Source organism: Sceloporus occidentalis, unplaced genomic scaffold, assembly GCF_023333645.1.
Source record: "Sceloporus occidentalis isolate IW3139 unplaced genomic scaffold, rSceOcc1.0.p SCAF_1, whole genome shotgun sequence".
Classification (NCBI taxonomy): domain Eukaryota; kingdom Metazoa; phylum Chordata; class Lepidosauria; order Squamata; family Phrynosomatidae; genus Sceloporus; species Sceloporus occidentalis.
This window is the reverse complement of record NW_028316981.1, coordinates 183,265,235-183,282,162: the sequence shown is the minus strand read 5'-3', so window position 1 is coordinate 183,282,162 and position 16,928 is coordinate 183,265,235. Positions and strand designations below refer to the sequence as shown.

At 44.6% G+C, this 16,928-nt stretch overlaps 1 protein-coding gene across 8 annotated transcripts in view; it reads right to left on the bottom strand.

Annotated features, from left to right (window-relative positions):
- The window catches only part of LOC149322992 (plasma membrane calcium-transporting ATPase 3), a 173,602-nt gene that overhangs the window by 14,553 nt on the left and 142,121 nt on the right, over positions 1 to 16,928 (bottom strand). For 3 of the 8 annotated variants that reach the window (XM_089485894.1, XM_089485904.1, XM_089485912.1), the window contains 2 exons: positions 15,591 to 15,773; positions 1,511 to 1,664 (listed from right to left, as the gene is read on the bottom strand). In XM_089485894.1, coding sequence (XP_089342020.1) covers positions 1,511 to 1,664; positions 15,591 to 15,773 — 337 coding nt within the window. Of the gene's footprint in view, positions 1 to 1,499; positions 1,665 to 15,590; positions 15,774 to 16,928 lie in introns of those variants that run through there. The other 5 variants (XM_089485876.1, XM_089485881.1, XM_089485886.1 and 2 more) reach the window with 3 other exon arrangements.

Below are 16,928 nucleotides of genomic sequence, written 5' to 3'. Positions count from 1 at the left end.
TGCTCTCCCATCTCCTCCATGCTTCATGCTGTCTATATTACAAACTCAGACCAGTGGCAAACCAATTTCAATGTGATGGCTCCTATTCAAATATGGACATCATGCAAATGTATTGGTGAGCATGGGTTCTTCCAAAAAACCTGGGAAGACTAATTTGATTAGGAAGTTTCAAATTCTGTTAGAGCAGGAGTAGGGAACGTGCAGCCCTCTAGAAATTGAACTCTAACCTCCAGCAGCCTTAGGAAATGTAATCAAGGGCAAGGAGTGGTGGGAGTTGCAGTCTAACACCTACTGGAGGACCACAAGACATTCTTGTGTTAGCTGGGGAATCCTCTTCCACACAGAACTGCAATTTTCATATTCTATGTGGAAAAGGATGGCTGTTCTGTCAGTTTGTCTGTAAGGTGGCAGTGCTCGGAATACCAGTGTTAAGATTACTATTTTAAGCATCATTTTCAGGGCAAAAGTAGACAACTTCTAAGATTCTCTGGGGGCCAAGCTGTTTTTACACTGGTCTAAATGCAAAGTGTAGGTGGTACGTGCTACTTGAAATCATGGCGTCGGAAGTGAAGGCATGCGGAAGGCAACAATCCACCAGCATCCACTTTTGAGCAACTTCCATTTCTTCCAGTTTAGGTTGGGCTTGGTGAGGTGGGTCAGTCTCATCACGTGTTAGGAAGTGAAACAAGTCTGCCTGTCAGACCATTCTTGTGTCAGATGCAATTGATAGAATGAAGTTATGATTAGCAGGCAGGATCTCTATTATGCCAGTTGGTCTGTTATGCAAAAACTGTCCCTTTTGTCTTGGCTTCTTCCAAATTTAATCCAGGCCAAAAGTACCCTGACCCTGTTTGTAGCTAGCAGGTGACTTCAGATTTAGCCCCATGATGAGTTGTGTCTGAAAGCTCCATGTCACTAAATCTAGCACTCTTTTCTGGATGTCCAACCCTCCAACCAACCCTCAAATCTCTGACATGCACAACAGTGAATAACACACACCAAACACCACAATAAACACCAATCACCATCTAGATGCGTGGCTAGGCTGCGAAACAAGGCTGGATCCCCAGCTGGTATTGTTCTGGCCTGCTCCATTTTCCTTCCTTGCAAACATATACCCACACTCATGCTAGCCCTCATGTCACCAGCTGGGGATCTGATGCCAGTCCATTAAAAATCAACAGCCACTAATAGAGAAGGCAAAAGAGACGAGCAAACCAAGGAGAGAAAGGGTGCAGGTGGCTAAAGGAGAGGGCAAAGCGAAGAAATTGTATGGCTTTATAAGAAGTTGTAAATCCGGCGTGACTGAGACCGGACAGAGAAAAAAACTGAAAGAAATAATATTGCAACAGTGATTGCAGCAACGAGGGACCAAAGGCGTGGAGGTGGGAGGATAGAAGAAAAGGAAGGGAATATTGGAAGAGGGCAGAAATAGGATGGGTTTTTTTTTCTTTTGTGTTTGATTTGTTTGTTTTAAAACCACAAGCAGTAAGAGGAAATCAAGACTCACTCCCGGCACCGGCGCTGGCATTTGCGGCGGAGAGAATTACGTGAGTGGGGGTAGAAATATTGGTTACATCGTGCAGTTGGCTGAGGACGGAAGAGCGGCGTCGGACAGCCCCCTGAAAGGAGCCGCTTCTCTTGAAGGTGCTAACTACCTCCATCTGCAGGAGAGAAAATGAGATAGAAAATTTGGATGGCAGCGGGCAGTGGCTGCGAGTGAGTACAGTGCGTGCCAGCCAGAATTGGCCATGCTGGGGATTGGGCTCCCTGCCACAGGCTATGAAGCATTTTGTGCCAAAGGCCAGCTGGTGGGAGCTGGCACCACAGTGAGCTTCTTTTTAGGGGAAGAGCAAAGTTGCACCAGCAGAAGATCGAGGCAACTGGTTGAACTGGAGGGTTCCATTTCTAGAGTACATACCCATCACACTTTTTAGCAGAATGGTTGAGGTTTGGAAAATTCAGGAAAACAACACAAACTGCTGTGAACCATCCACAAGACACCAATGGCCATGGAACCCATTATCACAAGATGTTGTAGAGATCAGGACTATACCTTTGTCGAGAAGGATAAGGGAAGTAATAAGATTACAAAAAGGGCAATGTCATGAACAACAGTTTCTTGAACACCTCAGCTTGGATATGGTTACCTTTTTTGTACAACAATGCCCAGAAGTCCTCAATCTCAGGGCCTTTGGCTTGAGGATTCTGGGGGGCTGAATTCCAAAAAGTAATGTACTCCAGATTTGCTCTACAGAGGTCACCAGTGCAAGGAGTGCAAGTTCAAACAACGGGAGAGTGATAAACATTTTATACATTTCAAATCTCGATATAATTGAACAGTCATCCACATCTCTCTGTCTCAAAGCTTGTTCCTTCCCAACATTTGGCTGCATTCTAGCATGACCAAGGAAATGAACTCAAGATGGGTTTTTACAAATGAACAAGTGAAAACCATTGGAAATAACAGCAGATTTGGTTCTTTACAAGTGGAAGGATTCTTTATTTAGTGCTCAAAAAAGTTGGTTCTATGGACAACAGTATATTGGAATGGCTGATGCTGGAATTGTATTCCAACCAATTAAGATGTGGTAAAGACCGCCCTTTTGCGCTGTGCTGGTGCAGATTTTAGGGTTAGGGACCAGGTGGCAACCACACGGACCCTAACCATAGTACGTGTGGGGGGTGCCATGATTGCGCAGCCCCGCCCACATGTTGTACACATTGGTGACATCGCAGCTGCGTCGCGTCCAAATGGCACAACGCAGCTGTGATGTAACCACGCCGTCCTACAGTGCTTGTGGTGTCACAGCGTCACTGGAGTTGCTTTCGTGCGCTCCTTTTTTGCTATGCAGCAGCACCGCAACACTGGTTGCTGCGGTAACACTACACAGCAATAAATGGCGGCTCCACCTAACTTTTCAAAAAATTGGGTACCACTCTAATAGAGAGTACATCCACACTATGCAGGTAAAGCACTTTGATACTGCTTTAACTGCCATGGCTCCTTTCTTTGGAGCCCTGGGATTTGTAGATTGGGCAGGTCCTTAAAATTATTTGCTGGAGAACCTCAATGGGGTATCTCAGGGGAGAGGACTAGAAGTTCAAAACACCCAGAGGACTAAAGTTTGAGAACCACTGGACTAGACATTTTGAGCAGAGAAGTCTAAATACCTCCCTGGACTACAATACTCCTATAACTGCGTAGTCTCTACATCTCTGAGGATGCCTCTTTAAAATAGGTGCCATTCGTTCCCAACAAGAGAAACAAAGTGCTGCCCTTGAGGACACTATGGAGCACTTCCATTTTACAGTTCCTTCATTCTAAATGATGGAGTATTTTATATGTAGTTTATATGTTTGTATTCATGCACAAACCACTGCATGAGAAACTGCCATTAGAATATATCCAATTCCATGATACTTTCTCTGTCTGTAGAAGCCCAGCTCTACTGAGACCATAAACCACTTTATTGAAATGTCATTGACAAATGTCATTGCTAGGGGTGCATCTCCATGGGAGGACAAAAAGAGGGCATTACTCCCCAGGGTTGTCACTAAGAGGGTGCAGGGTGTGTGGACTGCACCAGGTGACAACCTAAATGGGGTGACACCACTGCCCCTCAAACATCTGCCTTTGGGCAGAAACAGGCTGTGGCATTTGCCAGCATCCTTTTAAAATACTGAAGAGATGGTATGAGTGAGAGGAGAAAGGAAAGGCCCCAGGTTTTCCAAAATAATAATAATAATAATAATAATAATAATAATAATAATAATAATAAATTAAATGTTAAAACTTTTTTTAAAAAAAATTGCTTTTCATTTTTTCTTTAAAAACATCACATCTTACCAAAATTTCACTTTAACCACATGGAACTATGTACCTGTAAATATATTTAGCCTGTGCTTATGATCCTGTAATCTAAATGTATAATTTTGATACAGCGGAGCCTTGCCTTATGTGGGGATCCATTCTGGACCCCCCCCCCCTGCGTAAGGCAAATACCGCGTAAGCTCAAGCCCCATTCAATAGAATGGGACTTGTGCTTGCGGCAGCACGGCGCATGTGTGGCATGGGCACACGCGCCATTCTATGAGTTGCAGTGCAGCTTCTGCATGGAGCAGGTGCGCTGTAGTTGTTTATGTCACCTCTATTACCATTGCATTAAGTAATATATGAATAATATTAGTACCAAAACATTATTAAGGATTCTGTATGGTGTGGCATGAGAGGAGGTCAATGGGTGACACCATGAGTTATCACACCTAGTAATGCCACTGCTCCTCAACAAGAACTCTGCTCTACCATGAAATTTTATTTCAGTCCCACATTTCTAGCATTGCAGTAACTTAAAAACGTTAGTTGAGCATTAAGGCAACCAAAGAAAAGGGGCAAGGAAAGTTATCAAGAGAATGCAAACACAGAAAACGTAAGCATTCTAGATGTGAACAATTTCATTGGGGGGGAGGGATTTCAGAGGGATTGACAACAAGCCAATAAGGGGAGGGGGAAGGGGACAAAAATAAATTTTAAGAGGTCTGTGAGTCTTCACATTTATTCTAGTTTTCACTTTCAAACAAAGCGATGGCTGATTTCTTTGGAGGACCGACAAGACTTAATGGCTGAGATTCTGAGCAGTAGCTCCAGAGACATAGCTACTGCGGTTCCCAGTGACTTTCCCCCCAGTCCTACCTTGGAAGGCTTGTAGCCCCCCCTCCCTCATTGCAGCCATTTCTGAGATGCTGGAGGTAATGCAAGACCGCCACACATAAATAACCTGTAGAAACAATAACATTAACAGAGAGTGCTTTGATTGTATATTCCTGCACAGCAAGGGTCTAGCCTGGAAGTGCCCCTGTGTTCTCTTCCGGCTCTATCATTCTATAAAATAGATAGACAGTAGAAGCTGGTGGCTTTCATGTTGGTAGCCTGGTGAATCCTGATTTTATCCTGACTTTAAAAAGAGCCACTCAGGTGCGGACCTTATTTTGAGGATAGTTCAAACTAAACCCTTGGATAGTTCAAACTAAAACTTGGAGCAGAGTCAACCATTACAGTCTGTTACCCTGATCTACCAGGTCTGAAACACCAAGACCATGTCTACCTTCTGCATCTACCTCATGTCTTCTTCACACCCCACAAACAAAACAAACATGAATAAGGCCACTGTTTATAGGGGTCAGAACTAACTGATAAACCTTTTTCTAGCAATACAGGTGTCTGTGTATGTATTTGCATGTTTTCCATAAAGCCAGGTTTTAAATTAGAAAACTGGGATATTGCCTCAGGTCAGCTCAGACAAGCTATTTATTTTTTATTTACAGCAAGCTTTTTTTGTGTCCTTTGATTTTATTTTGCATAGGGGAATTATTCCAATATATAATGACCACCCAAAATAGGAAAAGACTTGGGGGCTCTGACCCCAAGGGACTTTGCTTGTGTGTGTGTGTTGTGCCCCTGTGTGTGTGTTGTGTGCCCCTGTGCAGCTGCGCAGCACCTGAGGAGCCCTGGAACATCTACACCACCAAGGACACCCGGAACAGCTATGAGGAGGACGAGGGGGGCGTGTCGGTGAGAGCGGCACCCTCAAAAGCCGGCTCGCCAGCTCCCTCCTCGCTCCGACCCCAAGGGACTTTGCTTGTGTGTATGTGTGTTGTGGGGCCCTGCGCAGTGCCTGAGGCACACCGGAACATCTACACCTCCGCAACTGCGCACTTGCGCAGCTGTGCAGTAGTATAATTGTTGGGTGGATTGATAGTGGGTAAGCATATGATAGCGGGAGGAATGAGCCTTGGGTCCCATTTTGGGAGAAAGGCGGGATAAAAATAAATAAATAAATAAATAAATAATGCAGGTTCTCCTCCACGTACTAACTATATCGCTATTAAGCAGGGAAATGTTATATTGTGATGATGGTTTTGGTGGGGAAGTGGGGGTCATGTTAATTTAGATCTAGTTTACGGAGCTCTGATTGAAGTAGTGTGGGGCAAGGGGAGATATAGCAGTAGGAGGGTGGAATTACAACATACGGGAAGGCAGAATCGATGCTTAATACCTATCCTGCCTTCCATCCACCCTGCTAACCCAAAGAACCGAGGGTCAATCCAATCATACCACTGACCCTGTCTCTGCTCCTGTGCAATGCCAGGTCAATTAAGAACAAGACCCACATTATCCAAGACCTCTTGGAAGAGAAGAACTGTGACCTGGCTTGCATTACAGAGACCTGGCTGGGGGCCGAGAGCAATGCAGTGTGGGCACAGGCTCTCCCAGCTGGGTACACTGTTAAGGAGCAGACAAGGACATGTGGGGGGGGGGGGATGTTGCCATAGTCCATAAAAACACCCTTACCTTAACCAGGAACCCCATCCAGAAAACGGACTTCATTGAGTGTATTTACCTGACCCTGAAGACTAGGGAGAGTCTGGGGATTCTGTTGGTCTATCGTCCACCCCGTAGGCTAACAGACTCCCTAGCCGAGCTGACATCCCTTTTGAGGCCGGCTCACAAGATCTGACAGGTGCAGCTCGGGAGTTCATGGCTTCCATGACGGCCATGGGCCTGTCCCAGTTAGTCTCGGGTCCAATGCATTGCGCAGGTAATATGCTCGATGTCGTCTTTAGTACGGATTGGGATAATCCGTGGGCAGAAGTATGTAGTACCTCTGCTTTGTCATGGACGGACCATTTCCTGGTTGAGATCCGACTTAAGGCAACTACCCAAATCCCCTCTGGGGGTGGAAGACCTATTAGGATGGTCCACCCTCAAAGGCTGATGGAACCCAAAAGGTTCCAAGAAGCCTTAGAGGGGTTTATGGTTGGATCTGACGGCGATTCTGTTGATGCCCTGACTAATATCTGGGATAATGACCTTTCCAGGGCTATGCACAATATCGCTCCTAAGCATCCTTTCCGGCCCGCTTCCAATAAGAAACCCTGGTATACAGAAGATCTCCGGGAAATGAAGGGGCCGCGCAACGACTAGAGCGCAGCTGGTGGAGACACCAGCACTTATTCGACAAGACACTTCATCAAGCTCTGTTGAAGTCTTATGGAATGGCAATAGGTGCAGCAAAGAATTTTTTCTATGCTGCACGTATTGCGTCTGCAGAGTCACGTCCAACAGAGCTGTTCAGGGTGGTCAGGGAGCTGACTCAGCTTCCTCCCACTTTGAACCCTATTTTAGAACCAACTAAGGCCTGCTGTGATGATTTTAACAACTTCTTCGCAGATAAATTCTCTCGGATAAGGGCTGATCTCAACGCTGGCATTTGAACAGAAACAACAGAAGAGGTGTCCAGAGCTTCCGTGGATTAAACTAGATCACTTTGAGTTTGTTCATACCGATGAAGTGGACAAGCTTCTTGGAAGTGTTAGGAAGATGCCGTGCTCTCTCGATCCCTGTCCTTCTTGGCTCACCGCCCAGGGTGGTGATGCTGTAATTTCATTATTACAATGCATAATTAATGCATCCTTCAGGGAGGGAAAATTTCCATCTAGCTTAAAACTAGCAACAGTTAAACCGTTGCTCAAGAAACCCTCCCTGGACCCCCTGGTAAGAAACAACTATAGACCAGTCTCATTATTGCCATTTTTAGGTAAGGTGATTGAGAGGGTGGTTGCCTTCCAACTCCAAGCTGTCTTGGATGAAACTGATTATCTGGACCCATTTCAAACTGGCTTCAGAGTGGGATATGGAGTTGAGACTGCCATGGTCGCCTTAGTCAATGATCTCCGTCTGGACATTGCCAGGGGAAGTGTGACCTTGTTGGTGCTCTTGGACATCTCAGCGGCTTTCGATACCATTGACCACGGTATCCTTCTGGAACGCCTGAGGGAGCTGGGTATCGGGGGCACTGAGCTCCAGTGGTTCTGGTCCTACTTCTCGGGCAGATTCCAGATGGTGCAGTTGGGGGTCACTTGCTCCTCTAAGAGGGAACTGACATCTGGTGTCCCTCAAGGAGCTATTTTGCCCCCCACTTTGTTTAACATTTACATGAAACCGCTGGGAGAGATCATCCGGAGACATGGGGCATGGTGTTATCATTACGCTGATGACACCCAAATATGCTTCTCTGTATCTCCAACTGATGCAGTGTCTAAGGATGGTGTCTCTCCTCTGAATGCCTGCCTGGAGTCGGTAACGGGCTGGATGAGGGAAAACAAACTCAGTCTGAATCCAGAGAAAATGGAAGTGCTTGTGATAGGTTCCCCAGGCCCGGGGAAGGCAATTTATCCACCTGTCCTGAATGGGGTCACACTTCCCCTGAAGGATGAAGTTCGCAGTTTAGGAGTACTTCTGGACTCGTCCCTGCAGTTGACATCTCAGGTAGATACGATAGTCAGAAGTGCTTGCTATCAACTTTGGTTGATACACCAACTGTGACCCTACCTGGGCCAAAGGGACCTTGAAACTGTGGTACATGCTCTGGTAACCTCTCGCTTGGATTTCTGTAATGCGCTCTACAAGGGGCAACCCTTGTACCAAGCCTGGAAGCTTCAGTTAGTACAAAATATGGCGGCCAGATCGGTCACCGGTGTGTCCAGGTTTGACTGTATAACACCTATTCTGAGTGATCTACACTGGTTGCCTATTCGCTTCCGAGCACAATACAAGGTGTTGGTTATTACCTATAAAGCCCTACATGGCTTGGGCTTGAGTTACTTGAGGGACCGCATCTCCCCATATGTTCCGCCCCGCACACTCAGAACATCTGGGAAGAACCTGTTGGAAACACCATCTTCCAAATATGTTTCCACATCCCAGATGGCCTTTTCAATAGGAACCCCGTGGATCTGGAATAGTCTTCCCGAGGAGCTCCGACTTATGACCCCCCTGGAAACATTTAAAAAGAGACTTAAAACCTTTCTCTTTTGTCAAGCCTTTCCCCCTGAAGAATGAAATTTTGAATTTTTGACATCGATTCTCTGCCTTACCCTGGATACGCATGTTGAATGACTATGTATAGAGTTTTTGTGTTATTGGAATTTATTTATATTTTCTATGATATTTTTATGAGATTGTTTGTAATGGTTTTAATAGACTGTAACCCCGCCTCGATCCAATGGGAGAGGCGGGGAAACATAAATAAAATTTATTATTATTATTATTATTATTATTATTATTATATAAAGCTTTGCCATTTTAAATCTACTCATTGTTCAAATTGGAGTCAGCATATCACATCCATTCAAGCTAGCATCCTATTTGTAGGGGTGGGCAGTGATGTTACAGAGCGTGGATAGAAGGAAAGCTTTTTTGTTGTTTTGGCCCCGAATCTTGAGGCATTATGGTCAGTGACCATGGTGTCTGGGATGTTCTTAAAAGTTCTTGTCCCAAGAAGCAGTTTTACCAAGCTCTGGGCAGAAGGTAGGTCAGGATCTTGTTGTTGTTTTGTGCTTTCAAGTCATTTCTGACTTAGGGTGACCCTAAGCCAAACCTATCATGGGGGCGTCTTGGCAAGATTTTTTCAGAAGGGGTTTGCTTTTTACTTCCTCTGGGGCTGACAGAGTGTGACTTGCTCAAAGTCACCCACTGGGTTTTCCATGGCTACCCTGGTTTACAAGGTTGTGGGCCAGAGCTACGCTCAAAATTCTGAACTCTCTACATAGGTCAGGATCTAATGGTTTATGAGTGATTTGAAATTTCAGGCTCCCAACTAGTTAACAAAGTCAGCAACAAAATGCACCCTGTCCAATATACTGCTGAAATGAAGAAAATTGCAATGGTGTCACTAGGGAGGTGCGGGGACCGTGGAATGTACTGGGTGATATCCCAGAGGGGGACACCCCAGAGTGGTGTGTCATCTAGTGCGGCAGCACACCCAAAGAGACTGGCATGGCTACTGGACAAGTGAGAAAGGGTGCTTTCCCACTCACCCAGCAGCCACACAAGACCTGAATGGTCTTTTTGGAGCCCACACCAATGCACACACAACTAGTGGCTGCTGCTAGGGCAATGGTACCTTCAGGGTCTGGCACAGTTGCAGTCATGCCACTTTCTGAAGATTTTTGGGGGGCTGTATTCAGGGTTTGGTGAAGCTGCAGCCATGTCAGATTCTGAAACAGTGGCATCACTAGGGAGGGGGGGGGGGGTTCAGACCTTACCAGGTGATACCCTAAGCAGGAGTTGACATCATTGGTCCTCAGACATCTGGGTGATGACATTTACCTGTGTCCCATTAAAATGCTGAAGTGATGGGATGAGTGGGCTGAGGTTTGGTGGGAGGAGAAAGGAGAGGCCCCATGTTTCTTTCTTTTTCTTAAATTCAAATGTCAAAATTTTCAATTAAAAAAAAACTTTTAAAAAATTAGTTTTTTTGTGGGTTTTTCAGGCTATGCGGCCATGTTCTATAAGAGTTTATTCCTGACGTTTCACTAGCACATGTGGCTGGCATCTTCAGAGCCAGCCACAGATGTTGGCGAAATGTCAGGAATAAACTCTTATAAAACATGGCCACATAGTACGAAAAACCCACAAAAAACTATGGATGCCGGCTATGAAAGCCTTCGACTTCACATTTTACCAAAATTTCATTTTAAATACACGAAACTATCTATGTGTAAATACATTTAGGCTCTGTGTATGATATTGTAATTTAAAAGTATAATTTTAATTGTGCTAGTTGTTTATGTCACAACCATTACCATTACATTCAGTGATATATGGGAGTTACGATTTGTGAGTAACATTACACAGACAAACATTACTAAGGTTTCTGTTGATGTGGTATAGGAGGAGGTCTATGGGAGGTGACACCATGAGTTACTGCACTGGGTGACACCAACCCGAGTGATGCCACTGCTCTGAAGGCCTGGTGGGGGGCTGCAGCAGCATGGGAAGGTGGGCAGTGGTGGAGAAAGGGCAAGACAGCTGATGCCAGCCACTGGAAAGCTGGGGTAAAACATGCGTGCAAGAGAGGGTCTGAGTTTGGATGTGATTTGCGCTACAGGCAGTAAGTCTCAGAGTTCTAGTGAAATAATAGCAATGTAAATTAAGTAAGCCTGGTTTCTCCCTATCCCTGAAAGAAATGACAGCAAAGGAGGAAGAATGTTTTTTGACCAATGCACTCTGCATGAAACCCCAGGATAAACAATAAAGAATCTGACCTGGGGTTGCAGTTCCCAGTGCTGTAAAATATGCAATATATGGTGCATTTCTATTGCAACACTCATCATAGCTCTCAATATACTCTCCTAGAGGATGCTTCTCATTTATAAATCACACCTTCACCTTAATGTATTCACATCCACCAGCAACTTATTGGCTCCAGCACAAAACCAGTGCAGCCTCGCATGGAGGAGAGAGAGCAGAGTGCATGGTTTTAGGTCCGGCAGCAGAGTGTTTTTTTGCCTTTTGGCCATGTCTCCCTTAGTTGTGTAACAGGGAATGTCATTTTCCCTTAGGCTTGGAGATAAGAAGGTACACTTGAAACCAAGGCCTGATAGGATTTTTAGCATTTCTAGAACCATGAACCAGCAGAGAGTTGGGTTGAAACTGGGGCACATGGGAGGGCTAAGACTACAAACCAGTTAGGAACTCATGATCTCCTGCTGGTGCAAATGGGATGAACAGCTGGAAGCAGGAGAGTCTCCATTTGGATGCCAGTTGGTTTTGGGTACAAGGCATTCTGAACCCCAGAAAGCTCCCATTCTCCTCTCCCCCAGCTAGCTGGCCTCTGGGAAAGTGCCTCCATTTCATGAGAGGGCAAAGAGAGGGCATTGCTCTTGGTGGCTGATACTAGGCTCTGCTTCCCACCCCAAGGTGGCAAAGGAGGTCCAGTAGGCTGAGGGGGAAGTGCTTCTATTTTTGTTTTTAAATGAGAAGAGCTGGGTTTTCAGCTGTGCACTCCGTCCTGGAAATCTTGGGTGTCCTTGATTCCTGTGGGGGGAAAATCTGGTGAGGTTTGCCAGAGGAGGAGCATCAGGATACCTGGGTTTTGTGGTGGAGGATGGGGCACCTGATCACCTTCTTCACTCTGGGATGGATCGAAACCTGCTATGGTCGAGTGAGGAGGAGCTGGAGTAGGGGAGAGGGGGCACAATGGGATTCCTGGGTTTGGATTCATCTCATGTTAACCATTCAGCAGCAACGTGGACCCATAACATGCCAGGGGTTATTTCTCATCATGCTCCAGGCCTGGGCACTTCTTTGATCCAAGAGCACTAAGTCGTAAGGCAGAAACCAGCCACCTTTTGTTTGACTTGCTAAAGGAAAAGAAGACTTGCAAGGCACATGTCCCACCCACCCAACACTGTTTTCAGACCGTTTGAGGAAATGGGAAGGGAGGGGTGGGGTGGGGAAGGGCTGCAATCAGAAAGCATGTATTGTTAGAACATAGAAGCTAGACATGGGTGCCTCAGAATCACGCCTCTCGCACAGACCTGGTTGAGGTTATTTGGCACAGAATCCCTGTAAATGGCTAGAGGTGAAGCAATTTGCTTTCAGGTGATCTTCCGCTTGAGTATGACATCCTACCTATAATTGTGGACATTTGCCTGGTGGATATTGTGCAGTGGCTGCACCATAAACTCCGGTAGTTGATTTTCAGGGCAGCTTTCAGGACCCCGATAATGCTATCCTTCATTTTCTTTTTGATTTATTTAAAAAGCAAGTTTCTGGCCCTCATGACTGTAGGTAAGCCTGATGGGATAAATGTGGTTATCTGAGGGTAATTCCAAACTCCAGGCTTTCAGAACTAAACAGCCATTACTCTTCTACTATAAACTACAGGCAGAACCACAACTGATCGTCCACACTTTTGTGGAAGTAACACTGTGTGAATGAAATCCTGTTGGTTATTCCCAGAGACAGTAGAACCCTTCAATTAATTGTTGAATGGTAGGTCATCATGTAAGTAAATCTCATTGATTCAATGGGTCTACTCTGGCCAGGATTATCAAGATTTAGACGTGTATCCTGCTATGTTCACTTGACAAGCAAGTATAACATAATTGTGGTACATGAGAATGTAACAAGGCCCCTGAAAAAGTCATTTCAGCAACATATGTACTTAATTAACTGTACATAAAATCTGTGAAAATGTCTTTGCACTGAAATGTTATTATGTGTAATTTTAAAAAAATTGATGAAAAAGTACCAATAACACAAATTTTTAAAACAGATTTTAAAAATCCCACCAGACTGACAAAATGAATCTGATTGGAAAGCTAATTGTGAAAGTGTGCCAAAGTGAAAAGATGTGGCAGTAGGGCACAGTCACCAAAAATTGCCATTGCAGAAGAAATGGAATGTTCTTAATTATTTGCTTCCCAGCTGAAAAAATGAGTTCCCAAATAGTCAGGGAGGAATAAAAGAGTAATGGCTTGTGTGCTAGGACTAGGAGACTGGAAGACCATGGTTTAATTTCCCATTCAGCCATGGAAACCATGATTATAACCTTGGGGTTACTCAGTGTGGTCAACATATATGTAACTATTACCATCATAAATGGACACACCTGAAGAGAGGTTTCTTGTGTTATAAATAAGATTGTCTCTGTCAGAGATGTAAAATCCCAGGTTAGTTAACAGGCAAAATTCCTCATCCACTAAGTAAGTTGTAGTGCTTCTGACTCTTTTCAGGCACCCCCAATGTCCATCCTGTTTTAATCTGTAAAAAGGACATTTCTTCTGACTTATTTTCCAGATGCTTACCATCCCTTGCAAACTTTTTTTTTTACCTAAAATTTTATCTTGCAATGGGGGAAGCAGGAAGGCCTATCATTTAAGCTGTTGTTTTAGAGTTTGACTGCCTCTCTGGCCCAATGTTTGCATGTATGTTTGAGACAGATGTAGTAGTTTAAAGGGCAAATTATAAACTCTGCCCATAACATTGTATAATCAGTAAGTCAAATTACTGGAACTGTTAGAGAAAAGGAATTCAGATTAAAATAATAATAGACAATCAACCTCATTGAGAGTGATGAACTGCGTCGAAGTTTGTACGGAGAGAAGATGTATCTATTATGATTTCAATATGTATGATTGAAAACTTTTCTTTTTTACTACTGTGAAATATAGGCTCCATACAGACAGGCCAAAATAAAGCTGCTTCGGGTCACTTTGGAGGTATGCTGTTTAAATGATGCATGCATCCTAAGAGGCCAGAAGCTGTGCCAAAGCTGGAGGACTGGAGGGTGGCTTTGACGTGGTTTCCAGCCTCTTAGGATGCATGCATCATTTAAACAGCATACCTCCAAAGTGACCCGAAGCAGCTTTATTTTGGCCTGTCTGTATGGGGCCATATATATATTTAAAGGGCAAATGCGGGTCATTTTCAGCAGTGGATCTCTTTGCTGGTTATACAACAGCCTGACATTTTTGGTTTCTTTTCCATGCAAATGATCAAATTATGCAGAGTGTTACTGTACTTGTTGTTGTTGTGTGCCTTCAAGTCATTATCAGTTTATGGAGACCCTATCATGAGGTTTCCTGGAGCTGAGAGTGTATGACTCACCCAATGTCACCTAGTGGGTTTCCATAGCTGAGCAGGGAATCGAACTCTGATCGCCAGAGTCATAGTCCAATGCTCAAACTACTATGCCATGCTGGCTTTCATTATATGTACTGTAGGATCTTACATTTGGTGCCTCAGCTCTAGTGCCACACTAGATATCTGGAAGAAGTGTGTTGAAATATATGTATAATGTAGAATGGAAAAACCTCTTGCCATTTGCAGGTCTTGGGTAATTTCAACAGCATACATCATGCTATACTGGTGTTACTTTGGGGCAAGACCCCAGCAGGAAGGGACCTCCACTCAGGAAGTACATGAGCTTTGTCCTACCAGAGAGATCAGACTGGAATCTCTCTTTGGCCACAGGATGTGTCCACAATACACAGTCCAAACAGTTTGATACCACCTCAACTGACAAGGTTCTTTTCTATGGTATCTTGAACATTGTAGTTCAGTGAGGAACTTAGAATTCTCTAACAGAAATCTTTAGTGCTGCAGGTTAGGAAAGGGGAGTAGAACTCCCTAGTAGAAGCAAAAATAACTCACCAGACCACAAATCCCAGAACTCCCTAAGATAGAACAATGGCAGTTAAAGTGATATTACACTGCTGGAATTATGCAGTGTGGCTGGCCTTGGACAAGTCACCCTCTTTCAGTTTCTTATCCTCATCTTTTACAGAAAGAATCAGACCTGTTCCTGCAGAAATTAACTCCTACTGCAGCCACCACCATCTCAGCCACAGGTGTGCTTTCTTTCTCCTGGGCATTTTCTGGTTGCCCAGCAGCAAAATTGCCATCCCATTTCTGCTTCTATAAGGCTGGCCCTGTCCATGCATCCAAGCTCTGCATTCATTTAACTCATTCTGCTGAAACAAGGCAAATGGGACGGGCGGGGGGGGGGGGGGGATGAAATGCCTGAGCTGGCATTAAGGGTCTCTCTCTCTCTCTCCCCCAGGCATGAGCATCAGGGTGAAACCACCATGTCCTGGGAAGGGGTAGGAGATAACCAGATGAAGGGGTTGTCTTCAAGTCACTGCTAAAGCAAAGGAAGGTTTGGGAAAGGAGGAAGGGAAGAGGGAAGCATGGGAGAGAGGAGTCAAATGCAAAGAGGCTCCTCTCTCTTGTCACATACCTGGGTCTGGATGCGGTTGAGGCCCCGGAACCACAGGATCTGGCCACGGCGTAGTTCCCGTTCAGCATGGTCGATTTCTTCCTCATCCTCCGCCAATTCCTCGTCAGTGATTTCATCCTTGCCAGGGCCATGCCCTGCCTCCTTCAAGCATTTCAAGTGACTTGTGGGGATGGTGGCAATGACCTGCAGAAGGGATGAGAAGCATCTGTTCTATATCTCAGTCTTTCTCCATCTGGCCAAGGATAATTTTTGCACACCTTGAAAAGGTTACCATTTTTGGAACTGAAAAAGCTAACACACACTCCTCCTCCAAATTGTGCATGCTGGCTGGGGGATTCTGGGAGCTGTAGTCAGAAAAAGGAGTCTTTCCAAGCTGTGATACTGCATGATTTCATGGAATAAAATTTGGAACTGAAGAGACAACTGTGAATAAACAGATTAGAACAAACACAGCCATCTTTGGGAGAGCCCAAAGGTGTTGAAGAATGGTAGACAGAGAGAATGTCCTTTGATCTGTGATGTTACTGTTTCCATTTTGTAAAAGGGTATAAAAACTGAACTCTGAGAACCATTCAGCTCGGTAGCGTCCCTGGAGATAAATAATGCAGAAATAATGCAGAAACATTATTTTCTGTGCAGAAAATGTTGTTTCCTGTGAAAAAGAGCATGTGTAAAATTTGCAAAAAATAATCTCAAACTGTGGCTGTTATTTGAAAACTATGCTGTTTTGAAAAACCTCCTTGCAACAGAAAGAACATTTGTAAAATGACTGGCTGCTTACTTTGAGAATGAAATTAGCAAAGAATTACACCTTTAGAAGGAATACAGTCTTTTCCCCAGCTGTCATTTCTCTGCTCTATCTCATTCCTTCTAGGTCCAAATCTAAATGCAGATTTTCTCAGTTCGGAATTGGCCTTCTTGCATTTACAGTTATGAGTAACACCTCTCAATATTTTTAAAAAGAATTCTTGTTTTTATATTTCTAGCTCTTAAAATTGTGGACACATTTTTGAGCTGGTATAGGCAGTGTTGGAACTTCAGTGCAGGATGCAACGAACAGGACATCTGAGGTGAGTAAAGGATTAGATCTTTACTCTTTGTTGTTGCCTGCCTTGAAGTTGATTATGACTCATGGGAATCCTAAGATGAACCTATCATGAAGGTATTTTTGGCAGGATCTCTTCAGGGGAGGGCTGCATTTGCCTCCCTCTTAGGCTTAGAGTGTGTGAAACCCAGCCGGTTTCCTCACTGAACAAGATTCGAACCCTGGTTTCCTTGATTTCTAGTTGATCATTCAAATCATTATTTCACCTGACTGACATAAATGTTTCCCCTTTC